The following is a 27,937-nucleotide window of genomic DNA, read 5'->3' as shown; positions in this document are numbered from 1 at the left end:
GTATTGCGGTGTTGGTGAGGACGGTGGTCACTGTCCACCAGTAGGAATGGTGTGATAGGATCAGTATTGCGGTGTTGGTGAGGACGGCGGTCACTGTCCACCAGTAGGAATGGTGTGATAGGATCAGTATTGCGGTGTTGGTGAGGACGGCGGTCACTGTCCACCAATTCAAACATTTGGATTTGGATTTTTACAAAACTTTTTCTGTTGTCTCTTATGTATTGTGAGAAGGATATATGATGTGCTGCTTCTAAAGACAGCAATAGTGTAACCATGTCTGAGGAGCAGAGCAGAGAGATTTTCGCCTATATTCGGGAGAGGGACGAGGCGAGAGCCAGTCTGAAGAAGGTCGAGGAAGAACTTCGGGATTATCAATCAAGATTATATGACGCCAATAACAAGATCGAGAGTCTGAAAAAGTCACTGTCGAACGCTCAGGTATCTACTCCATCTTATCTATAACAAGGGCCAAGCTGTGCTTCTGGGCCAAGCTGTGCTTCTACCGTCCACCAGTCCTTGGTCCAATTTACCTTTGTAATAATCTAGATGTATCACTCATGTTATTGTCCAATCTTAACACATTTTGTCTTTGTTTTCTTTCTTTATCTTTTATATTTATATGTATTAAATACTCATTCGTTCTTTTATTCGTTCGCTTATGCGTATGACATTCAAAGGTCAATAAGAATCTCCTTGAAAATACCAAATTAAATGGTGTTCTAAAAAAACTTAAATAGGACCATGCAAGATCGCAATTTTCCATTTTATAGTTTCTGCCATGATAGACTTAATCATTGTTTATAGGGTTTTATGGGTATTTCCAGGATTACAGTACTCCGGGATTACAGAAATATTCATTATATATACGTGACGGGTCAGGGAAATCGCGTGTGTCTGGTTAGAGTCTGTGCCTTAGTTGGCGGAAATCAATTACCTTGTTACTTCGTAGGTCAGCCTATCAATTATAAACTGCTTTGAACATCCTTAATACACGACCATTGCCCAAGTAAAGAGGCCTATCTGTGCCTCACACAGGGTGGTTATCCATCCTATGTCAGTTATAGATCCGATATCCTTTTTGTAATCCGAAAACATTTATAACGACATTATCATTTTCAATAAGATCTCTATATAAAATAATGTCAATGATATATAAACATACGGCTTATACACTTTTTAAAATAACATATATTCAAAAGACATGGTTATAAAACAACTTCTAATTTACGAAGTCACGTTCATGGAATATTTACAGAGACAATATAGGCCCGAAGTGGAACTGATTGGTCCACATAAAGTTGGAACTATACGTGCATATCTCTCCTATCAAAACGATGAGGTCATTGTCTTTAATACAGTTAGATAATCTATAAGGTATTTAAATTAAAACAACGCACCTGCCTGGACAATTTAGAGCAGGTAAGTTGATTGGCAGAAAGAGTATAGATAAGGTGCTCTGGAGAGCTGTCAAGTATTGACAGCCATGTACTTATATAGATCTCTCCAGGACATTACGTGATCCACATTGTATGTATGTCATATCTATTATCAAATTTCATTGTGCAATTAATGTATATATATATATATATTGTTCTACATTCCTTTAACACTAACTGGTAATAAATAGTCATATTACACACCTGTCTCAATACCTATGTCAATAGGTATAATACGTCATTGCACCTGTACATCAACAATCTAGGTAACGTCATAACACCTGTACATTAACAATTCAGGTATCGTCATAACACCTGTACATCAACAATCCAGGTAGCGTCATTACACCTGTACATTAACAATCCAGGTAACGTCATTACACCAGTACATTAACAACCTAGGGAGATTCATTACACCTATACATCAACAATCCAGGTATCGTCATTACACCTGTACATAAACAATCCAGGTAACGTCATTACACCTGTACACCAACAATCCAGGTAACGTCATTACACCTGTACATCAACAATCCATGTATCGTCATTACACCTGTACATCAACAATTCAGGTAACGTCATTACACCTGTACATTAACAGTCCATGTATCGTCATTACACCAGTACATCAACAATCCATGTAACGTCATTACACCTGTACACCAACAATCCAGGTAACGTCGTTACACCTGTACATCAACAATCCATGTATCGTCATTACACCTGTACATCAACAATTCAGGTAACGTCATTACACCTGTACATTAACAACCCAGGTAACGTCATTACACCTGTACATTAACAACCCAGGTAACGTCATTACACCTGTACATCAACAATCCATGTATCGTCATTACACCTGTACATCAACAATTCAGGTAACGTCATTACACCTGTACATCAACAATCCATGTATCGTCATTACACCTGTGCATCAACAATTCAGGTAACGTCATTACACCTGTACATTAACAATCCATGTATCGTCATTACACCTGTACATTAACAATCCATGTATCGTCATTACACCTGTACATCAACAATTCAGGTAACGTCATTACACCTGTACATCAACAATCCATGTATCGTCATTACACCTGTACATCAACAATTCAGGTAACGTCATTACACCTGTACACCAACAATCCAGGTAACGTCATTACACCTGTACATTAACAACCCAGGTAACGTCATTACACCTGTACATTAACAACCCAGGTAACGTCATTACACCTGTACATCAACAATCCATGTATCGTCATTACACCTGTACATCAACAATTCAGGTATCGTCATTACACCTGTACATTAACAATCCATGTATCGTCATTACACAAGTACATTAACAATTCATGTAACGTCATTACACCTGTACATTAACAACCCAGGTAACGTCATTACACCAGTACATTAACAATCCATGTATCGTCATTACACCTGTACATTAACAATTCATGTAACGTCATTACACCTGTACATTAACAACCCAGTTACGTCATTACACCTGTACATTAACAATCCATGTATCGTCATTACACCTGTACATCAACAATTCAGTTAACGTCATTACACCTGTACATCAACAATTCAGGTAACGTCATTACACCTGTACATCAACAATCCAGGTAACGTCATTACACCTGTACATTAACAATCCATGTATCGTCATTACACCTGTACATCAACAATTCAGGTAACGTCATTACACCTGTACATTAACAACCCAGGTAACGTCATTACACCTGTACATTAACAACCCAGGTAACGTCATTACACCTGTACATCAACAATCCAGGTAACGTCATTACACCTGTACATTAACAACCCAGGTAACGTCATTACACCTGTACATCAACAATCCATGTATCGTCATTACACCTGTACATCAACAATTCAGGTAACGTCATTACACCTGTACATTAACAATCCATGTATCGTCATTACACCTGTACATTAACAATCCATGTATCGTCATTACACCTGTACATCAACAATTCAGGTAACGTCATTACACCTGTACATCAACAATCCATGTATCGTCATTACACCTGTACATCAACAATTCAGGTAACGTCATTACACCTGTACACCAACAATCTAGGTAACGTCATTAAACCTGTACATTAACAACCCAGGTAACGTCATTACACCTGTACATTAACAACCCAGGTAACGTCATTACACCTGTACATCAACAATCCATGTATCGTCATTACACCTGTACATCAACAATTCAGGTATCGTCATTACACCTGTACATTAACAATCCATGTATCGTCATTACACCTGTACATTAACAATTCATGTAACGTCATTACACCTGTACATTAACAACCCAGGTAACGTCATTACACCAGTACATTAACAATCCATGTATCGTCATTACACCTGTACATTAACAATTCATGTAACGTCATTACACCTGTACATTAACAACCCAGGTAACGTCATTACACCAGTACATTAACAATTCAGGTAACGTCATTACACCTGTACATCAACAATTCAGGTAACGTCATTACAATTGTACATCAACAATCCAGGTAACGTCATTACACCTGTACATCAACAATCCAGGTAACGTCATAACACCTGTACATCAACAATTCAGGTATCGTCATTACACCTGTACATTAACGATCCATGAAACGTCATTACACCTGTACATCAACGATCCAGGTATTGTCATTACACATATACATCAACAATCCAGGTAATGTCATTACACCTGTACATTAACAATTCAGGTAACATCATTACACCAATACATCAACAATTCAGGTATCATCATTACACCTGTACATCAACAATCCATGTAACGTCATTACACCTGTACATTAACAATTCAGGTAACGTCATTACACCAATACATCAATAATTCAGTTAACGTCATTACACCAGTACATTAACAATCCATGTAACGTCATTACACCTGTACATCAACAATCTAGATAACATCTTTACACCTGTACATCAACAATCCAGGTATTGTCATCACACCTTTACATCAACAATCAAGGTAACGTTATTACACCAGTACATCAACAATCCAGGTAACGTCATTACACCTGTACATCAACAATCCAGGTAGCGTCATTACACCTGTACATCAACAATCCAGGTAACGTCATTACACATGTACATCAACAATCCAGGTATCGTCATTACACCTGTACATCAACAATCCAGGTAACGTCATTACACCTATAAATCAACAATCCAGGTAACGACATTACACCTGTAAATTAACAATCCAGGTAACGTCATTACACCTGTACACCAACAATCCAGGTAACGTCATTACACCAGTACATCAACAATCCAGGTAACGTCATTACACCTGTACATAAACAATCCAGTAACGTCATTACACCAGTACATCAACAATCCAGGTATCGTCATTACACCTGTACATTAACAATCCAGGTGACGTCGTAACACCAGTACATCAACAATCCAGGTATCGTCATTACACCTGTACATAAACAATCCAGTTACGTCATTACACCTGTACATCAACAATCCAGGTATTGTCATTGCACCTGTACATTAACAATCCAGGTGACGTCGTAACACCTGTACATCAACAATCCAGGTATCGTCATTACACCTGTACATAAACAATCCAGGTAGCGTCATTACACCTGTACATCAACAATCCAGGTATCGTCATTACACCAGTACATCAACAATTTAGGTAACGTGATTACACCTGTACATTAACAATTTAGGTAACGTGATTACACCTGTACATCAAAAATTCATGTAACGTCATTACACCTGTACATTAACTATTTAGGTAACGTCATTACAACTGTACATTAACAACCCAGGTAACGTCATTACACCTGTACATTAACAATACAGGTAACGTCATTACACCTATACATAAACAATCCAGTTTCGTCATTACACCAGTACATCAACAATGCAGGTAACGTCATTACACCTGTACATAAACAATCCAGTTACGTCATTACACCTGTACATCAACAATCCAGGTATCGTCATTACACCTGTACATTAACAATCCAGGTAACGTCATTGCACCTGTACATCAACAATCCAGGTAGCGTCATTACACCTGTACATTAACAATTCATGTAACGTCATTACACCTGTACATTAACAATCTAGGTAACGTCATTACACCTGTACATAAACAATTTAGGTAACGTGATTACACCTGTACATTAACAATTTAGGTAACGTGATTACACCTGTACATCAAAAATTCATGTAACGTCATTACACCTGTACATTAACTATTTTGGTAACGTCATTACACCTGTACATTAACAATCCAGGTAGCGTCATTACACCTGTACATTAACAATTCATGTAACGTCATTACACCTATAAATCAACAATCCAGGTAACGACATTACACCTGTAAATTAACAATCCAGGTAACGTCATAACACCTGTACATCAACAATCCAGGTATCGTCATTACACCTGTACATCAACAATCCGGGTAACGTCATTACACCTGTACATAAACAATCCAGTTACGTCATTACACCTGTACATCAACAATCCAGTTACGTCATTACACCAGTACATCAACAATGCAGGTAACGTCATTACACGTGTACATTAACAATCCAGGTTACGTCATTGCACCTGTACATCAACAATCCAGGTAGCGTCATTACACCTGTACATTAACAATTCATGTAACTTCATTACACCAGTACATCAACAATCCATGTAACGTAATTACACCTGTACATCAACAATCCAAGTAACGTCATTACACCTGTACACCAACAATCCAGGTAACGTCATTACACCTGTACATAAACAATCCAGTTACGTCATTACACCAGTACATCAACAATGCAGGTAACGTCATTCCAGTTACGTCATTACACCTGTACATCAACAAACCAGGTATTGTCATTGCACCTGTACATTAACAATCCAGGTGACGTCATAACACCTGTACATCAACAATCCAGGTATCGTCATTACACCTGTACATAAACAATCAAGTTACGTCATTACACCTGTACATCAACAATCCAGGTATCGTCATTACACCAGTACATCAACAATCCATGTAACGTCATTACACCTGTACACCAACAATCCAGGTAACGTCATAACACCTGTACATTAACAATATAGGTAACGTCATTACACCTGTACATAAACAATCCAGTTTCGTCATTACACCAGTACATCAACAATGCAGGTAACGTCATTACACCTGTACATAAACAATCCAGTTACGTCATTCCACCTGTACATCAACAATCCAGGTATCGTCATTACACCTGTACATTAACAATTCAGGTAACGTCATTGCACCTGTACATCAACAATCCAGGTAGCGTCATTACACCTGTACATTAACAATTCATGTAACGTCATTACACCTGTACATTAACAATTTAGGTAACGTCATTACACCTGTACATTAACAATCTAGGTAACGTCATTACACCTGTACATCAACAATTTAGGTAACGTGATTACACCTGTACATTAACAATTTAGGTAACGTGATTACACCTGTACATCAAAAATTCATGTAACGTCATTACACCTGTACATTAACAATTTAGGTAACGTCATTACACCTGTACATTAACAATCCAGGTAGCGTCATTACACCTGTACATTAACAATTCATGTAACGTCATTACACCTGTACATTAACAATTTAGGTAACGTCATTACACCTGTACATTAACAATCCAGGTAACGTCATTACACCTGTACATTAACAATCCATGTAACGTCATTACACCTGTACATTAACAATTTAGGTAATGTCATAACACATGTACATTAAAAATCCAGTTACGTCATTACACCTGTACATAAACAATTCAGTTTCGTCATTACACCTGTACATCAACAATCCAGGTAACGTCATTACACCTGTACATCAACAATCCAGGTAATGTCATTACACCTGTACATCAACAATCCAGGTAACGTCATTACAGCTGTACTTCAACACCCCACCCCCTATAACGTCACCAGTTCATCATTTCCCATGACTACATCAACAAACCTACTCCCAACTGTTCTATCTAATCCATTCGGCTTATTCACGAACTAGAAAGAAAGTAAAGAGGCACTAAGTAACTATTCCAAAACTATCTTTTGATAATAGAAACTGAGTATTAATTAAGGTCTCTAGCCAGGACAAATGAAATACTTAGAAATTCGTTTCAAATTGGGATATAAAGGTATATCGAGTGTCCAGTAAATACGTCTTTGTTTCATCCTGTTTTAGCCCCCTAGCGAAGACGTCGACGTTGTCTAGGGTTTGGTAGACGTGTTGAAGCACTATAGATATAGGATTATAAATGTTACTTTGCTATCTGCAATCAGTTTAAGGGAGAAAAGGAGAAAACGAGGATTTCAAGAGCAAATATATGTGGTAAATTTAAAATTCTAATTTCCTTCTTTTCAACTCTCTTTGATTTCTATGTTTGATAAACGATTATAAGTGGCGGTTTTGATTATGGACAGTGAGGGAGAAAACATAGGATTTTCATAATGAAGTCCATTGGGCAAATGTAGTTGTTAATAAGGTTTTGGTGAAGATGTTGAAATGCTGTCATCCTTAACGATTGGCAATCAAGATAAAACAAAAAATGGATTTCGAACTCTTTGTTAGTAAAGGCTGCCAGCGTAAGAGACTGCAAGTAGCTTATATGTTGTGAACTGCTAATGATGTAGCCATTATTCATGATTATTAGACTTGTCGGAAACTGGAAAGGTCTTAATATTCTGGCAGGTAAAGTCGAAACGTTTTAAATTGACGAGTTAATACATGCCCATCCTCCCTTCGTGATTATATAGTACCGGTCCTTAGTACATGTATATATTGATTCCTCTCGTATTTACCCGACTCTGATTTTATCATTGGCTCTAATCTCCGGATCTGTTCTACACCACAGCCAGTATATACGCTACAATAATGTCCAGGAGTACTATCCGGGTCACATTAATATACTCAATACCTACCAACGTGTGGTCACCAGCAGGACAAATATCATAGGTGCGCCGTCAATACTTTGGACAATTGTCCTGTGACCACTGTCCGTGTGTGCGTGTGTACAGACACATTAGCACCGTATCATCTGGCATTGTACAAGGCATGAACGTTTGAAGTAATTGTCAATACATTTATAACGAGTACCGGTTAGGGTATTTTAAACAATGGCTACGTATTTGTCCTGTATAAGTCCGGAACTCTAACACCGAACTAAAACATTCTGATATATATTGTATATTAGTAAAACAGGGCCAAGGCCAAAACCTAGATACCAATATCCATTGAACCATAATCGTTAATACATATAATTACCCTTCGTTCGGATTCCTGGCCAACAAAACTTGTGGTTCCACGGTTTCAGCTCTATCTAAAGGCAAAAACAAATTTTCTCAAATTTCCTTAAGTTAGTAATCTGTCTCTTTCAGCTTCTAATCAAAATATTTCGCATCTCCTTAGGTGAATTTCCATTTTAGTTCTGACCGTGCCTTACCAAGGATAACCGAAGAGTCTAAGAAACGCAACGATAACGTGGTACTGTCCAATGCACTTTGAACAACACCATTATCAAAACTGATGTTGTCTTAATGTTAAACATAAAAAATGAATTTGCCCAAGGTTATAAGCTTTGCTAGAAGGAAAAAATGAAACGACACATTCAGGTTAGCAATGGCAGCAGTATGGCAAAAAACTGGGACGACATTAATGTTATGAGATATTATTAGCTTCAATTGCTGTAGCATATCTTGCTTGGAGGAAAATCCTCAAAACCGCAGTATCAAATTCAAAAGAGAAACTCGTGACTTAGCCCTTATATTTCAATCTATGGTTCTCTGGCCTCGTTCTGCATGTGGAGCTTTTTGGGAAGATAATTGTTGAATATTTTGCTTTACAGAAAGCGGCAGGTAATTCCACACAGAAAGGAGCCCCAGCAGGCAAGGGAGCCCCGGTCCCTGCTAAAGGGAAGGGAGCCGCGGCTAAGGGTGGAGCCGACAAGGGGAAGGCTAAAAGCTCTGCCGCTTCTACTCCTAACGATACACCAGCCCCAACCCCTCCTCCACCATCCTCCACTTCGTCAGTACGTCACCCACCCATTCCAGGCGAGGAGGAAAAGTTAAAGGACACCTACGAGTATTACACCGTAAGTGATACATCTTTATAATACTTACCACCATCTATTGAGCGTGGGTTAAATGCAAAAAAAAAAAAAAAAAAATCTTACGCATTTGTTTTAATAAGATGACAATCTTCTCATGTCTAAAACATGGAGAGATACACAACGACGGGGCTTTGAAGGATTTAGTTATCGGTAGGGTAAAATAAGGCTTCCTGGTTGTTTTTTTTTTATATTTGACAGACGAGTCTGAAGCTTGTTGTATGCTTGGCTGTGTCGCTGTCACATTCTGACTTTTATATGAAAAGAAAAAGAAAACGCTTACTCTGCTGGAGTTTCTGATCCAATATCGACTTCTGTTAAATTACTCTTTCATTATAATGTTTTGGCGTGTTTCGTTTTTCTAAATGCTGGAAACTTGTACCAAACCAAGCAAAGAACATAATCACAAATATTGTGTAACTTACAAGGGTATCGGTGAACCTTGGATGGGTTCATGCACTTATCTTTATTGGATCAGCAATTGAATTGACACTCTGAGATAGCATAAAACACTGCACAGTGCTGATGTAGTACTTAATCTCTTTGATAAAAAAAGTTTTACTGATTCATCAAGCCTAAGCATTTCATATCATTATTTTGCGCTAATGCTTTGTAAAAAACAATTGTACGGTGAACAATTTATACACGTATCTAAAAATATAATTCAAATTTAAAAAGAAACAAATTCCACAATAATGTATCGATAGGATATGATCCGTTACAATCTTTGTAGTGTCCTTCCATGCCAAACAGACTATGCCAAAGCTCCTAATCCCATCGTATTGATCATGGACATGGTTTATATTCTTTCGACTTCTGTGAAGTGCTCACGGTGAGTCTATATCACATGACCTCTCTCGACTTCTGTGAAGTGCTCACGGTGAGTCTATATCACATAACCTCTCTCGACTTCTGTGAAGTCCTCACGGTGAGTCTATATCACATAACCTCTCTCGACTTCTGTGAAGTGTTCACGGTGAGTCTATATCACATAACCTCTCTCGACTTCTGTGAAGTCCTCACGGTGAGTCTATATCACATGACCTCTCTCGACTTCTGTGAAGTGCTCACGGTGAGTCTATATCACATAACCTCTCTCGACTTCTGTGAAGTCCTCACGGTGAGTCTATATCACATAACCACTCTCGACTTCTGTGAAGTGCTCACGGTGAGTCTATATCACATAACCTCTCTCGACTTCTGTGAAGTGCTCACGGTGAGTCTATATCACATAACCTCTCTCGACTTCTGTGAAGTGCTCACGGTGAGTCTATATCACATAACCACTCTCGACTTCTGTGAAGTCCTCACGGTGAGTCTATATCACATAACCACTCTCGACTTCTGTGAAGTGCTCACGGTGAGTCTATATCACATAACCTCTCTCGACTTCTGTGAAGTGCTCACGGTGAGTCTATATCACATAACCTCTCTCGACTTCTGTGAAGTCCTCACGGTGAGTCTATATCACATAACCTCTCTCGACTTCTGTGAAGTGCTCACGGTGAGTCTATATCACATAACCTCTCTCGACTTCTGTGAAGTGCCTCACGGTGAGTCTATATCACATAACCTCTCTCGACTTCTGTGAAGTGCCTCACGGTGAGTCTATATCACATAACCTCTCTCGACTTCTGTGAAGTGCTCACGGTGAGTCTATATCACATAACCTCTCTCGACTTCTGTGAAGTCCTCACGGTGAGTCTATATCACATAACCTCTCTCGACTTCTGTGAAGTGCTCACGGTGAGTCTATATCACATAACCTCTCTCGACTTCTGTGAAGTGCTCACGGTGAGTCTATATCACATAACCTCTCTCGACTTCTGTGAAGTGCTCACGGTGAGTCTATATCACATAACCTCTCTCGACTTCTGTGAAGTGCTCACGGTGAGTCTACATCACATAACCTCTCTCGACTTCTGTGAAGTGCTCACGGTGAGTCTATATCACATAACCTCTCTCGACTTCTGTGAAGTGCTCACGGTGAGTCTATATCACATAACCTCTCTCGACTTCTGTGAAGTGCTCACGGTGAGTCTATATCACATAACCTCTCTCGACTTCTGTGAAGTCCTCACGGTGAGTCTATATCACATGACCTCTCTCGACTTCTGTGAAGTCCTCACGGTGAGTCTATATCACATGACCTCTCTCGACTTCTGTGAAGTGCTCACGGTGAGTCTATATCACACGACCTTCTGTGAAGTGCTCACGGTGAGTCTACATCACATAACCTCTCTCGACTTCTGTGAAGTGCTCACGGTGAGTCTACATCACATGACCTCTCTCGACTTCTGTGAAGTGCTCACGGTGAGTCTATATCACATAACCTCTCTCGACTTCTGTGAAGTGCTCACGGTGAGTCTATATCACATACATAACCTCTCTCGACTTCTGTGAAGTGCTCACGGTGAGTCTATATCACATAACCTCTCTCGACTTCTGTGAAGTGCTCACGGTGAGTCTATATCACATAACCTCTCTCGACTTCTGTGAAGTGCTCACGGTGAGTCTATATCACATAACCTCTCTCGACTTCTGTGAAGTGCTCACGGTGAGTCTATATCACATAACCTCTCTCGACTTCTGTGAAGTGCTCACGGTGAGTCTATATCACATGACCTCTCTCGACTTCTGTGAAGTCCTCACGGTGAGTCTATATCACATGACCTCTCTCTTCTGTGAAGTGCTCACGGTGAGTCTATATCACATGACCTCTCTCGACTTCTGTGAAGTGCTCACGGTGAGTCTATATCACATAACCTCTCTCGACTTCTGTGAAGTCCTCACGGTGAGTCTATATCACATGAACTTCTGTCGAACTTCTCTGTGAAGTGCTCACGGTGAGTCTATATCACATAACCTCTCTCGACTTCTGTGAAGTGCTCACGGTGAGTCTATATCACATGACCTCTCTCGACTTCTGTGAAGTGCTCACGGTGAGTCTATATCACATAACCTCTTCTGTGAAGTGCTCACGGTGAGTCTACATCACATAACCTCTCTCGACTTCTGTGAAGTGCTCACGGTGAGTCTATATCACATGACCTCTCTCGACTTCTGTGAAGTGCTCACGGTGAGTCTATATCACACAACCTTCTGTGAAGTGCTCACGGTGAGTCTACATCACATAACCTCTCTCGACTTCTGTGAAGTGCTCACGGTGAGTCTATATCACATGACCTCTCTCGACTTCTGTGAAGTGCTCACGGTGAGTCTATATCACATAACCTCTCTCGACTTCTGTGAAGTGCTCACGGTGAGTCTACATCACATAACCTCTCTCGACTTCTGTGAAGTGCTCACGGTGAGTCTATATCACATAACCTCTCTCGACTTCTGTGAAGTGCTCACGGTGAGTCTATATCACATAACCTCTCTCGACTTCTGTGAAGTGCTCACGGTGAGTCTATATCACATAACCTCTCTCGACTTCTGTGAAGTGCTCACGGTGAGTCTATATCACATAACCTCTCTCGACTTCTGTGAAGTCCTCACGGTGAGTCTATATCACATAACCACTCTCTCGACTTCTGTGAAGTGCTCACGGTGAGTCTATATCACATAACCTCTCTCGACTTCTGTGAAGTGCTCACGGTGAGTCTATATCACATAACCTCTCTCGACTTCTGTGAAGTGCTCACGGTGAGTCTATATCACATGACCTCTCTCGACTTCTGTGAAGTGCTCACGGTGAGTCTATATCACATAACCTTCTGTGAAGTGCTCACGGTGAGTCTATATCACATAACCTCTCTCGACTTCTGTGAAGTGCTCACGGTGAGTCTATATCACATAACCTCTCTCGACTTCTGTGAAGTGCTCACGGTGAGTCTATATCACACGACCTTCTGTGAAGTGCTCACGGTGAGTCTATATCACATAACCTTCTGTGAAGTCCTCACGGTGAGTCTACATCACATGACCTCTCTCGACTTCTGTGAAGTGCTCACGGTGAGTCTATATCACATAACCTCTCTCGACTTCTGTGAAGTGCTCACGGTGAGTCTATATCACATAACCTCTCTCGACTTCTGTGAAGTGCTCACGGTGAGTCTATATCACATAACCTCTCTCGACTTCTGTGAAGTGCTCACGGTGAGTCTATATCACATAACCTCTCTCGACTTCTGTGAAGTGCTCACGGTGAGTCTATATCACATAACCTCTCTCGACTTCTGTGAAGTGCTCACGGTGAGTCTATATCACATAACCTCTCTCGACTTCTGTGAAGTGCTCACGGTGAGTCTATATCACATGACCTCTCTCGACTTCTGTGAAGTCCTCACGGTGAGTCTATATCACATAACCTCTCTCGACTTCTGTGAAGTCCTCACGGTGAGTCTATATCACATAACCTCTCTCGACTTCTGTGAAGTGCTCACGGTGAGTCTATATCACATGACCTCTCTCGACTTCTGTGAAGTGCTCACGGTGAGTCTATATCACATAACCTCTCTCGACTTCTGTGAAGTGCTCACGGTGAGTCTATATCACATGACCTCTCTCGACTTCTGTGAAGTCCTCACGGTGAGTCTATATCACATAACCTCTCTCGACTTCTGTGAAGTCCTCACGGTGAGTCTATATCACATAACCTCTCTCGACTTCTGTGAAGTGCTCACGGTGAGTCTATATCACATAACCTCTCTCGACTTCTGTGAAGTCCTCACGGTGAGTCTATATCACATACCTCTCTCGACTTCTGTGAAGTGCTCACGGTGAGTCTATATCACATAACCTCTCTCGACTTCTGTGAAGTGCTCACGGTGAGTCTATATCACATAACCTCTCTCGACTTCTGTGAAGTGCTCACGGTGAGTCTATATCACATAACCTCTCTCGACTTCTGTGAAGTGCTCACGGTGAGTCTATATCACATAACCTCTCTCGACTTCTGTGAAGTGCTCACGGTGAGTCTACATCACATAACCTCTCTCGACTTCTGTGAAGTGCTCACGGTGAGTCTATATCACATAACCTCTCTCGACTTCTGTGAAGTCCTCACGGTGAGTCTATATCACATAACCACTCTCGACTTCTGTGAAGTGCTCACGGTGAGTCTATATCACATAACCTCTCTCGACTTCTGTGAAGTATGATCTCACGGTGAGTCTATATCACATAACCTCTCTCGACTTCTGTGAAGTGCTCACGGTGAGTCTATATCACATAACCTCTCTCGACTTCTGTGAAGTGCTCACGGTGAGTCTATATCACATAACCTCTCTCGACTTCTGTGAAGTCCTCACGGTGAGTCTATATCACATAACCTCTCTCGACTTCTGTGAAGTGCTCACGGTGAGTCTATATCACATAACCTCTCTCGACTTCTGTGAAGTGCTCACGGTGAGTCTATATCACATAACCTCTCTCGACTTCTGTGAAGTCCTCACGGTGAGTCTATATCACATAACCACTCTCGACTTCTGTGAAGTGCTCACGGTGAGTCTATATCACATGACCTCTCTCGACTTCTGTGAAGTCCTCACGGTGAGTCTATATCACATCACCTCTCTCGACTGTGAAGTCCTCACGGTGAGTCTATCACATGACCTCTCTCGACTTCTGTGAAGTCCTCACGGTGAGTCTATATCACATGACCCTCTCGACTTCTGTGAAGTCTCACGGTGAGTCTATATCACATAACCTCTCTCGACTTCTGTGAAGTGTCACGGTGAGTCTATATCACATACCTCTCTCGACTTCTGTGAAGTCCTCACGGTGAGTCTATATCACATAACCTTCTGACTTCTGTGAAGTGCTCACGGTGAGTCTATATCACATAACCTCTCTCGACTTCTGTGAAGTGCTCACGGTGAGTCTATATCACATAACCTCTCTCGACTTCTGTGAAGTGCTCACGGTGAGTCTATATCACATGACCTCTCTCGACTTCTGTGAAGTGCTCACGGTGAGTCTATATCACATAACCTCTCTCGACTTCTGTGAAGTGCTCACGGTGAGTTCTATATCACATAACCTCTCTCGACTTCTGTGAAGTGCTCACGGTGAGTCTATATCACATACTACTTCTGACTTCTGTGAAGTGCTCACGGTGAGTCTATATCACATAACCTCTCTCGACTTCTGTGAAGTGCTCACGGTGAGTCTATATCACATATCTCTCGACTTCTGTGAAGTGCTCACGTGAGTCTATATCACATACCTCTCTCGACTTCTGTGAAGTGCTCACGGTGAGTCTATATCACATAACCTCTCTCGACTTCTGTGAAGTGCTCACGGTGAGTCTAATCAATCCTCCGACTTCTGTGAAGTATGAGTCTACCACATGACCTCTCTCGACTTCTGTGAAGTGCTCACGGTGAGTCTATATCACATGACCTCTCTCGACTTCTGTGAAGTCCTCACGGTGAGTCTATATCACATAACCACTTCGACTTCTGTGAAGTGCTCACGGTGAGTCTATATCCACACGACCTTCTGTGAAGTGCTCACGGTGAGTCTATATCACATAACCTCTCTCGACTTCTGTGAAGTGCTCACGGTGAGTCTATATCACATAACCTCTCTCGACTTCTGTGAAGTGCTCACGGTGAGTCTATATCACATAACCTCTCTCGACTTCTGTGAAGTGCTCACGGTGAGTCTATATCACATGACCTCTCTCGACTTCTGTGAACGTGAGTCTATATCACATACCCTCTCGACTTCTGTGAGTCTCACGGTGAGTCTATATCACATAACCTCTCTCGACTTCTGTGAAGTGCTCACGGTGAGTCTATATCACATAACCTCTCTCGACTTCTGTGAAGTGCTCACGGTGAGTCTATATCACATAACCTCTCTCGACTTCTGTGAAGTGCTCACGGTGAGTCTATATCACATAACCTCTCTCGACTTCTGTGAAGTGCTCACGGTGAGTCTATATCACATAACCTCTCTCGACTTCTGTGAAGTCCTCACGGTGAGTCTATATCACATAACCTCTCTCGACTTCTGTGAAGTGCTCACGGTGAGTCTATATCACATAACCTCTCTCGACTTCTGTGAAGTGTGCTCACGGTGAGTCTATATCACATAACCTCTCTCGACTTCTGTGAAGTGCTCACGGTGAGTCTATATCACATAACCTCTCTCGACTTCTGTGAAGTCCTCACGGTGAGTCTATATCACATAACCTCTCTCGACTTCTGTGAAGTGCTCACGGTGAGTCTATATCACATAACCTCTCTCGACTTCTGTGAAGTGCTCACACGGTGAGTCTATATCACATAACCTCTCTCGACTTCTGTGAAGTGCTCACGGTGAGTCTATATCACATGACCTCTCTCGACTTCTGTGAAGTGCTCACGGTGAGTCTATATCACATAACCACTCTCGACTTCTGTGAAGTGCTCACGGTGAGTCTACATCACATAACCTTCTGTGAAGTGCTCACGGTGAGTCTACATCACATAACCTCTCTCGACTTCTGTGAAGTGCTCACGGTGAGTCTATATCACATAACCTCTCTCGACTTCTGTGAAGTGCTCACGGTGAGTCTATATCACATGACCTCTCTCGACTTCTGTGAAGTGCTCACGGTGAGTCTATATCACATAACCTCTCTCGACTTCTGTGAAGTGCTCACGGTGAGTCTATATCACATAACCTCTCTCGACTTCTGTGAAGTGCTCACGGTGAGTCTATATCACATAACCTCTCTCGACTTCTGTGAAGTGCTCACGGTGAGTCTATATCACATAACCTCTCTCGACTTCTGTGAAGTGCTCACGGTGAGTCTATATCACATAACCTCTCTCGACTTCTGTGAAGTGCTCACGGTGAGTCTACATCACATAACCTCTCTCGACTTCTGTGAAGTGCTCACGGTGAGTCTATATCACATAACCTCTCTCGACTTCTGTGAAGTGCTCACGGTGAGTCTATATCACATAACCTCTCTCGACTTCTGTGAAGTCCTCACGGTGAGTCTATATCACATAACCACTCTCGACTTCTGTGAAGTGCTCACGGTGAGTCTATATCACATAACCTCTCTCGACTTCTGTGAAGTGCTCACGGTGAGTCTATATCACATAACCTCTCTCGACTTCTGTGAAGTGCTCACGGTGAGTCTATATCACATAACCTCTCTCGACTTCTGTGAAGTGCTCACGGTGAGTCTATATCACATAACCTCTCTCGACTTCTGTGAAGTGCTCACGGTGAGTCTATATCACATAACCTCTCTCGACTTCTGTGAAGTGCTCACGGTGAGTCTATATCACATGACCTCTCTCGACTTCTGTGAAGTGCTCACGGTGAGTCTATATCACATGAACCTCTCTCGACTTCTGTGAAGTCCTCACGGTGAGTCTATATCACATAACCTCTCTCGACTTCTGTGAAGTGCTCACGGTGAGTCTATATCACATGACCTCTCTCGACTTCTGTGAAGTCCTCACGGTGAGTCTATATCACATAACCTCTCTCGACTTCTGTGAAGTCCTCACGGTGAGTCTATATCACATAACCACTCTCGACTTCTGTGAAGTGCTCACGGTGAGTCTATATCACATGACCTCTCTCGACTTCTGTGAAGTCCTCACGGTGAGTCTATATCACATAACCTCTCTCGACTTCTGTGAAGTGTTCACGGTGAGTCTATATCACATAACCTCTCTCGACTTCTGTGAAGTCCTCACGGTGAGTCTATATCACATGACCTCTCTCGACTTCTGTGAAGTGCTCACGGTGAGTCTATATCACATAACCTCTCTCGACTTCTGTGAAGTCTCACGGTGAGTCTATATCACATGACCTCTCTCGACTTCTGTGAAGTCCTCACGGTGAGTCTATATCACATAACCTCTCTCGACTTCTGTGAAGTCCTCACGGTGAGTCTATATCACATGACCTCTCTCGACTTCTGTGAAGTCCTCACGGTGAGTCTATATCACATGACCTCTCTCGACTTCTGTGAAGTGCTCACGGTGAGTCTGTATCACATGACCTCTCTCGACTTCTGTGAAGTGTTCACGGTGAGTCTATATCACATAACCACTCTCGACTTCTGTGAAGTGCTCACGGTGAGTCTACATCACATAACCTTCTCGACTTCTGTGAAGTGCTCACGGTGAGTCTATATCACATGACCTCTCTCGACTTCTGTGAAGTGCTCACGGTGAGTCTATATCACATAACCTCTCTCGACTTCTGTGAAGTGCTCACGGTGAGTCTATATCACATAACCTCTCTCGACTTCTGTGAAGTGCTCACGGTGAGTCTACATCACATAACCTCTCTCGACTTCTGTGAAGTGCTCACGGTGAGTCTATATCACATAACCTCTCTCGACTTCTGTGAAGTGCTCACGGTGAGTCTATCATCACATGGAATCCACTGTCTCAATCGACTTCTGTGAAGTGCTCACGGTGAGTCTATATCACATGACCTCTCTCGACTTCTGTGAAGTGCTCACGGTGAGTCTATATCACATAACCTCTCTCGACTTCTGTGAAGTGCTCACGGTGAGTCTACATCACATAACCTCTCTCGACTTCTGTGAAGTGCTCACGGTGAGTCTACATCACATAACCTCTCTCGACTTCTGTGAAGTGCTCACGGTGAGTCTATATCACATAACCTCTCTCGACTTCTGTGAAGTGCTCACGGTGAGTCTATATCACATAACCTCTCTCGACTTCTGTGTAGTGCTCACGGTGAGTCTATATCACATAACTCTCTCGACTTCTGTGAAGTGCTCACGGTGAGTCTATAATCACATAACCTCTCTCGACTTCTGTGAAGTGCTCACGGTGAGTCTATATCACATGACCTCTCTCGACTTCTGTGAAGTGCTCACGGTGAGTCTATATCACATAACCTCTCTCGACTTCTGTGAAGTGCTCACGGTGAGTCTATATCACATAACCTCTCTCGACTTCTGTGAAGTGCTCACGGTGAGTCTATATCACATAACCTCTCGACTTCTGTGAAGTCCTCACGGTGAGTCTATATCACATAACCTCTCTCGACTTCTGTGAAGTGCTCACGGTGAGTCTATATCACATAACCTCTCTCGACTTCTGTGAAGTGCTCACGGTGAGTCTATATCACATGACCTCTCTCGACTTCTGTGAAGTGCTCACGGTGAGTCTATATCACATAACCTCTCTCGACTTCTGTGAAGTGCTCACGGTGAGTCTATATCACATGACCTCTCTCGACTTCTGTGAAGTGCTCACGGTGAGTCTATATCACATGACCTCTCTCGACTTCTGTGAAGTGCTCACGGTGAGTCTACATCACATAACCTCTCTCGACTTCTGTGTAGTGCTCACGGTGAGTCTATATCACATGACCTCTCTCGACTTCTGTGAAGTGCTCACGGTGAGTCTATATCACACGACTTCTGTGAAGTCCTCACGGTGAGTCTATATCACATAACCTCTCTCGACTTCTGTGAAGTGCTCACGGTGAGTCTATATCACATGACCTCTCTCGACTTCTGTGAAGTGCTCACGGTGAGTCTATATCACACGACCTTCTGTGAAGTGCTCACGGTGAGTCTACATCACATAACCTCTCTCGACTTCTGTGAAGTGCTCACGGTGAGTCTATATCACATGACCTCTCTCGACTTCTGTGAAGTCCTCACGGTGAGTCTATATCACATAACCTCTCTCGACTTCTGTGAAGTCCTCACGGTGAGTCTATATCACATAACCTCTCTCGACTTCTGTGAAGTCCTCACGGTGAGTCTATATCACATAACCTCTCTCTCGACTTCTGTGAAGTCCTCACGGTGAGTCTATATCACATAACCTCTCTCGACTTCTGTGAAGTCCTCACGGTGAGTCTATATCACATAACCTCTCTCGACTTCTGTGAAGTCCTCACGGTGAGTCTATATCACATAACCTCTCTCGACTTCTGTGAAGTCCTCACGGTGAGTCTATATCACATAACCTCTCTCGACTTCTGTGAAGTCCTCACGGTGAGTCTATATCACATAACCTCTCTCGACTTCTGTGAAGTCCTCACGGTGAGTCTATATCACATGACCTCTCTCGACTTCTGTGAAGTGCTCACGGTGAGTCTATATCACATAACCTCTCTCGACTTCTGTGAAGTGCTCACGGTGAGTCTATATCACATAACCTCTCTCGACTTCTGTGAAGTGCTCACGGTGAGTCTATATCACATAACCTCTCTCGACTTCTGTGAAGTGCTCACGGTGAGTCTATATCACATAACCTCTCTCGACTTCTGTGAAGTCCTCACGGTGAGTCTATATCACATAACCTCTCTCGACTTCTGTGAAGTCCTCACGGTGAGTCTATATCACATAACCTCTCTCGACTTCTGTGAAGTGCTCACGGTGAGTCTATATCACATAACCTCTCTCGACTTCTGTGAAGTGCTCACGGTGAGTCTATATCACATAACCTCTCTCGACTTCTGTGAAGTCCTCACGGTGAGTCTATATCACATAACCTCTCTCGACTTCTGTGAAGTCCTCACGGTGAGTCTATATCACATAACCTCTCTCGACTTCTGTGAAGTCCTCACGGTGAGTCTATATCACATAACCTCTCTCGACTTCTGTGAAGTCCTCACGGTGAGTCTATATCACATAACCTCTCTCGACTTCTGTGAAGTCCTCACGGTGAGTCTATATCACATAACCTCTCTCGACTTCTGTGAAGTCCTCACGGTGAGTCTATATCACATAACCTCTCTCGACTTCTGTGAAGTGCTCACGGTGAGTCTATATCACATCAACCTCTCTCGACTTCTGTGAAGTCCTCACGGTGAGTCTATATCACATAACCTCTCTCGACTTCTGTGAAGTCCTCACGGTGAGTCTATATCACATAACCTCTCTCGACTTCTGTGAAGTCCTCACGGTGAGTCTATATCACATGACCTCTCTCGACTTCTGTGAAGTGCTCACGGTGAGTCTATATCACATGACCTCTCTCGACTTCTGTGAAGTGCTCACGGTGAGTCTATATCACATAACCTCTCTCGACTTCTGTGAAGTGCTCACGGTGAGTCTATATCACACGACTTCTGTGAAGTGCTCACGGTGAGTCTATATCACATAACCTTCTGTGAAGTGCTCACGGTGAGTCTACATCACATGACCTCTCTCGACTTCTGTGAAGTGCTCACGGTGAGTCTATATCACATAACCTCTCTCGACTTCTGTGAAGTGCTCACGGTGAGTCTATATCACATAACCTCTCTCGACTTCTGTGAAGTGCTCACGGTGAGTCTATATCACATGACCTCTCTGTGAAGTGCTCACGGTGAGTCTACATCACATAACCTCTCTCGACTTCTGTGAAGTGCTCACGGTGAGTCTATATCACATGACCTCTCTCGACTTCTGTGAAGTGCTCACGGTGAGTCTATATCACATAACCTCTCTCGACTTCTGTGAAGTGCTCACGGTGAGTCTATATCACATAACCTCTCCGACTTCTGTGAAGTGCTCACGGTGAGTCTATATCACATAACCTCTCTCGACTTCTGTGAAGTGCTCACGGTGAGTCTATATCACATAACCTCTCTCGACTTCTGTGAAGTGCTCACGGTGAGTCTATATCACATAACCACTCTCGACTTCTGTGAAGTGCTCACGGTGAGTCTATATCACATAACCTCTCTCGACTTCTGTGAAGTGCTCACGGTGAGTCTACATCACATAACCTCTCTCGACTTCTGTGAAGTGCTCACGGTGAGTCTATATCACATAACCTCTCTCGACTTCTGTGAAGTGCTCACGGTGAGTCTATATCACATAACCTCTCTCGACTTCTGTGAAGTGCTCACGGTGAGTCTATATCACATAACCTCTCTCGACTTCTGTGAAGTCCTCACGGTGAGTCTATATCACATAACCTCTCTCGACTTCTGTGAAGTGCTCACGGTGAGTCTATATCACATAACCTCTCTCGACTTCTGTGAAGTCCTCACGGTGAGTCTATATCACATAACCTCTCTCGACTTCTGTGAAGTCCTCACGGTGAGTCTATATCACATAACCACTCTCGACTTCTGTGAAGTGCTCACGGTGAGTCTATATCACATGACCTCTCTCGACTTCTGTGAAGTCCTCACGGTGAGTCTATATCACATAACCTCTCTCGACTTCTGTGAAGTGCTCACGGTGAGTCTATATCACATAACCTCTCTCGACTTCTGTGAAGTGCTCACGGTGAGTCTATATCACATGACCTCTCTCGACTTCTGTGAAGTCCTCACGGTGAGTCTATATCACATAACCTCTCTCGACTTCTGTGAAGTCCTCACGGTGAGTCTATATCACATAACCTCTCTCGACTTCTGTGAAGTCCTCACGGTGAGTCTATATCACATAACCTCTCTCGACTTCTGTGAAGTCCTCACGGTGAGTCTATATCACATAACCTCTCTCGACTTCTGTGAAGTCCTCACGGTGAGTCTATATCACATAACCTCTCTCGACTTCTGTGAAGTCCTCACGGTGAGTCTATATCACATAACCTCTCTCGACTTCTGTGAAGTCCTCACGGTGAGTCTATATCACATAACCTCTCTCGACTTCTGTGAAGTCCTCACGGTGAGTCTATATCACATAACCTCTCTCGACTTCTGTGAAGTGCTCACGGTGAGTCTATATCACATAACCTCTCTCGACTTCTGTGAAGTCCTCACGGTGAGTCTATATCACATAACCTCTCTCGACTTCTGTGAAGTGCTCACGGTGAGTCTATATCACATAACCTCTCTCGACTTCTGTGAAGTCCTCACGGTGAGTCTATATCACATGACCTCTCTCGACTTCTGTGAAGTCCTCACGGTGAGTCTATATCACATGAACCTCTCTCGACTTCTGTGAAGTCCTCACGGTGAGTCTATATCACATAACCTCTCTCGACTTCTGTGAAGTGCTCACGGTGAGTCTATATCACATAACCTCTCTCGACTTCTGTGAAGTCCTCACGGTGAGTCTATATCACATAACCTCTCTCGACTTCTGTGAAGTGCTCACGGTGAGTCTATATCACATAACCTCTCTCGACTTCTGTGAAGTGCTCACGGTGAGTCTATATCACATAACCTCTCTCGACTTCTGTGAAGTGCTCACGGTGAGTCTATATCACATAACCTCTCTCGACTTCTGTGAAGTCCTCACGGTGAGTCTATATCACATAACCTCTCTCGACTTCTGTGAAGTCCTCACGGTGAGTCTATATCACATAACCTCTCTCGACTTCTGTGAAGTCCTCACGGTGAGTCTATATCACATAACCTCTCTCGACTTCTGTGAAGTGCTCACGGTGAGTCTATATCACATAACCTCTCTCGACTTCTGTGAAGTGCTCACGGTGAGTCTATATCACATAACCACTCTCGACTTCTGTGAAGTCCTCACGGTGAGTCTATATCACATAACCACTCTCGACTTCTGTGAAGTGCTCACGGTGAGTCTATATCACACGACCTTCTGTGAAGTGCTCACGGTGAGTCTATATCACATAACCTTCTGTGAAGTCCTCACGGTGAGTCTATATCACATAACCTCTCTCGACTTCTGTGAAGTCCTCACGGTGAGTCTATATCACATAACCTCTCTCGACTTCTGTGAAGTCCTCACGGTGAGTCTATATCACATAACCTCTCTCGACTTCTGTGAAGTCCTCACGGTGAGTCTATATCACATAACCACTCTCGACTTCTGTGAAGTCCTCACGGTGAGTCTATATCACATAACCTCTCTCGACTTCTGTGAAGTCCTCACGGTGAGTCTATATCACATAACCTCTCTCGACTTCTGTGAAGTCCTCACGGTGAGTCTATATCACATAACCTCTCTCGACTTCTGTGAAGTCCTCACGGTGAGTCTATATCACATAACCTCTCTCGACTTCTGTGAAGTCCTCACGGTGAGTCTATATCACATAACCTCTCTCGACTTCTCTCACGACTTCTGTGAAGTCGACTTCTGTGAAGTCCACGGTGAGTCTATATCACATAACCTCTCTCGACTTCTGTGAAGTCCTCACGGTGAGTCTATATCACATGACCTCTCTCGACTTCTGTGAAGTCCTCACGGTGAGTCTATATCACATGACCTCTCTCGACTTCTGTGAAGTGCTCACGGTGAGTCTATATCACATAACCTCTCTCGACTTCTGTGAAGTCCTCACGGTGAGTCTATATCACATAACCTCTCTCGACTTCTGTGAAGTGCTCACGGTGAGTCTATATCACATGACCTCTCTCGACTTCTGTGAAGTGCTCACGGTGAGTCTATATCACATAACCTTCTCTCGACTTCTGTGAAGTGCTCACGGTGAGTCTATATCACATAACCTCTCTCGACTTCTGTGAAGTCCTCACGGTGAGTCTATATCACATAACCTCTCTCGACTTCTGTGAAGTGCTCACGGTGAGTCTATATCACATAACCTCTCTCGACTTCTGTGAAGTGCTCACGGTGAGTCTATATCACATAACCTCTCTCGACTTCTGTGAAGTCCTCACGGTGAGTCTATATCACATAACCTCTCTCGACTTCTGTGAAGTGCTCACGGTGAGTCTATATCACATGACCTCTCTCGACTTCTGTGAAGTGCTCACGGTGAGTCTATATCACATAACCTCTCTCGACTTCTGTGAAGTGCTCACGGTGAGTCTATATCACATGACCTCTCTCGACTTCTGTGAAGTGCTCACGGTGAGTCTATATCACATAACCTCTCTCGACTTCTGTGAAGTGCTCACGGTGAGTCTATATCACATGACCTCTCTCGACTTCTGTGAAGTGCTCACGGTGAGGTCTATATCACATGACCTCTCTCGACTTCTGTGAAGTGCTCACGGTGAGTCTATATCACATCTCTTGATCAGTCTATATCACACGACCTTCTGTGTGAAGTGCTCACGGTGAGTCTATATCACATGACCTCTCTCGACTTCTGTGAAGTGCTCACGGTGAGTCTATATCACATGACCTCTCTCGACTTCTGTGAAGTGCTCACGGTGAGTCTATATCACATGACCTCTCTCGACTTCTGTGAAGTGCTCACGGTGAGTCTATATCACATAACCACTCTCGACTTCTGTGAAGTGCTCACGGTGAGTCTATATCACATGACCTCTCTCGACTTCTGTGTACACGTGAGTCAAACCAAAAAAAACTTTTTTTGGAAAGATTTACTCAGACAGCCTACAAGATAGTTTTAGGAAGTTAAAAAATGACATCTCCAATGAATCCTTCGAGATACCAAAACGACGTTGGTATAGTTCTCCTACCGTCCATTTGTCCCACCTACCAGTGACTTTGAAGTCCTATTTTGGCGTGATTGTTTTACGTCACAGTGTGTCTGAAGGTGGGACTAATCTCAGCTCATGTCATTTTAGTAAATCAAACCCTCGTGTTACGTCCTTTTACGAAGTATTACATGTACGTACTTATTCTGTTATTTGTGCAATATGTGTCCAAACTTGTACATTTGTTAGGAGCTAAATTGGTTTAATAAACACTATATACACTTTGTATACTAGTATTACTATAACTTGATTATGAGAATGATTTGAGAATAACAAACACCTGGAAGTATTAACGTTCCATACAGAAGTACTGTCAATAAGTGAATTAAGTAGATTAACATTGTATACTTCCGTCAATCACTAAAACTGCAATTAACTTTATCCCTAATCTGAGTTTAACATGCTTATATAAACCGCCACTGACTCCCTTGTTAACTCGATATGTATTTGTTTATATAATGAAACTAAATGAAATCACGAAACGCTCACGGTGATATATAAATCGTGAATGATTAAAACATAGGTATTTCAATAGCAGCCAAAACAAGTACAGTATATAATAGGATTATAATCTGATGCACATGAACTACAAATGTACCATGAATCGTTTACTTTACAATTGTTCAGTGTGGCAAGGCCTAAACATTTAATTCCGGATTCCTGGGTTGTTGTAGAAATGGCTTGTCGGTGTACTTCTTGAATCAATGCATCGATTCTCTGAAGTTTTAGAAGTTGTGTAGTCGGTCGTTCAGACATGTCTATCTTTACCTGTTCATTCTTTTAAAAATGATTTAGTCTTTTTCCTGGACATTTCAAAATATTTATCTGAAACTACACTGAATTGTTGAAACTGCACTGAATTGTTAACAGATGAAAGATGATGTAGCATCCATGAACTTAAATCGGCATTCTAGTCTTAAAATATTCCTCTGTGTGTTCCTATACCGACGTCATTCTGATTCCACAGGTATTAGACAAGATGGGCAGACGTAGAAACAGCAAACTGCCTGCTGCCATCAACGACAATAAAGAGAAAGTGTGTGCAATTCAATGAGGATTTCAGTTCTAGGAAGAAATAGTTGGGAGGCGTACGAGGTCTATCACCGTTGATCAGACGATACATACCTCGCTAATCTCTATACTGATTTAATTGAGATGTGTTGTTAATGTAAAACGATTTCCGTATCAATCTTATTTCATATCAATTATTTATTTTATAATATTTAAAAATTAAAACTTTTTATGCTATTTTTGTAAATCATTCATTTTTACACAAGTGCAGTTTCAGTGATTTAAAAGAAATGTGTGTAAATTAGTGCATTATTTGTATATATTTGTCAAAATAAATCATCCAATTAAAATAGTTACATGCATTTATTGTTCTTCTTTAAAAAGGACTAAGTTCTAATAGCATAGCATACTTCATCTGGTATCTAAACTGTCATTTTCGAATGGTTCTTTTTGTTCGGAACAACATGAAAGTTTATATGAAAAGGGGAGTCCTAATATAAAGAGCTATTAAACTTTATACAAGTGTAGCCTGTAGGTAATATCATAAATGTGACCTAAAAGAACAAAACAATAATGAACATGATGTAACTTTCATATATGTTCCCCCGTTTACGTCCTTCTGGAATGCATCAGTGATATTTGGGCCAACGATATTGAAATTGATCTAATTGATAATGTCATTAGTAATTACTCAATTCTGCCTCAAGATATGAAAGGCGGTTATCGCTTTTTAAGTGAAAAACCTAAACAAACAGTAAACGAGGGGTGCACAGTTCTATAGGAAGTCGGGTGTTATTTCCTGGTTACAAGTCTTATTAGGATTCTGTACTCCGAAGCTCAATCTATTCATTCCTGGTAAAACTGAATAACGAATACTGGCACGATTCCCAAACCAGTATACATATTGTCACAAATAGTATCGACGAACGAATTTAAACCTTGTTGTCAATAACCAATTTTCAGCAATGCTAAGGATAGCCACGAGCAAGAACCTTCTCTGTCACGAACCCGCTGTCATTGAGAACAGACTGGAAGTCA

At 42.2% G+C, this 27,937-nt stretch overlaps 1 protein-coding gene across 1 annotated transcript; it reads left to right on the top strand.

The window, feature by feature from the left end:
- Positions 1-186: 186 nt before the first annotated feature.
- On the top strand, positions 187-27,227 carry LOC138319765 (uncharacterized). The gene is made up of 4 exons (XM_069262899.1): positions 187-438; positions 9,350-9,607; positions 25,466-25,693; positions 26,856-27,227. The coding sequence occupies exons 1-4, from the start codon at positions 274-276 to the stop codon at positions 26,940-26,942; spliced, it is 738 nt and encodes a 245-aa protein (XP_069119000.1). The 5' UTR covers positions 187-273; the 3' UTR covers positions 26,943-27,227.
- The last annotated feature ends 710 nt before the right edge of the window (positions 27,228-27,937 follow it).

The sequence above is a fragment of the Argopecten irradians genome, chromosome 3, assembly GCF_041381155.1.
Source record: "Argopecten irradians isolate NY chromosome 3, Ai_NY, whole genome shotgun sequence".
Classification (NCBI taxonomy): Eukaryota; Metazoa; Mollusca; class Bivalvia; order Pectinida; family Pectinidae; genus Argopecten; species Argopecten irradians.
The sequence above is the reverse complement of the archived record's forward strand: the minus strand, read 5'-3'. Positions and strand labels throughout refer to the sequence as shown.

Excerpts from the sequence above, each read along its gene's own strand:
- LOC138319765 (XM_069262899.1), top strand. The coding sequence starts at position 274 with ATGTCTGAGGAGCAGAGCAGAGAGATTTTCGCCTATATTCGGGAGAGG. Across the intron at positions 439-9,349 it reads AGTCACTGTCGAACGCTCAG|AAAGCGGCAGGTAATTCCAC; the intron begins GTATCTACTCCA and ends TTTGCTTTACAG. Across the intron at positions 25,694-26,855 it reads ACTTCTGTGAAGTGCTCACG|GTATTAGACAAGATGGGCAG; the intron begins GTGAGTCTATAT and ends CTGATTCCACAG.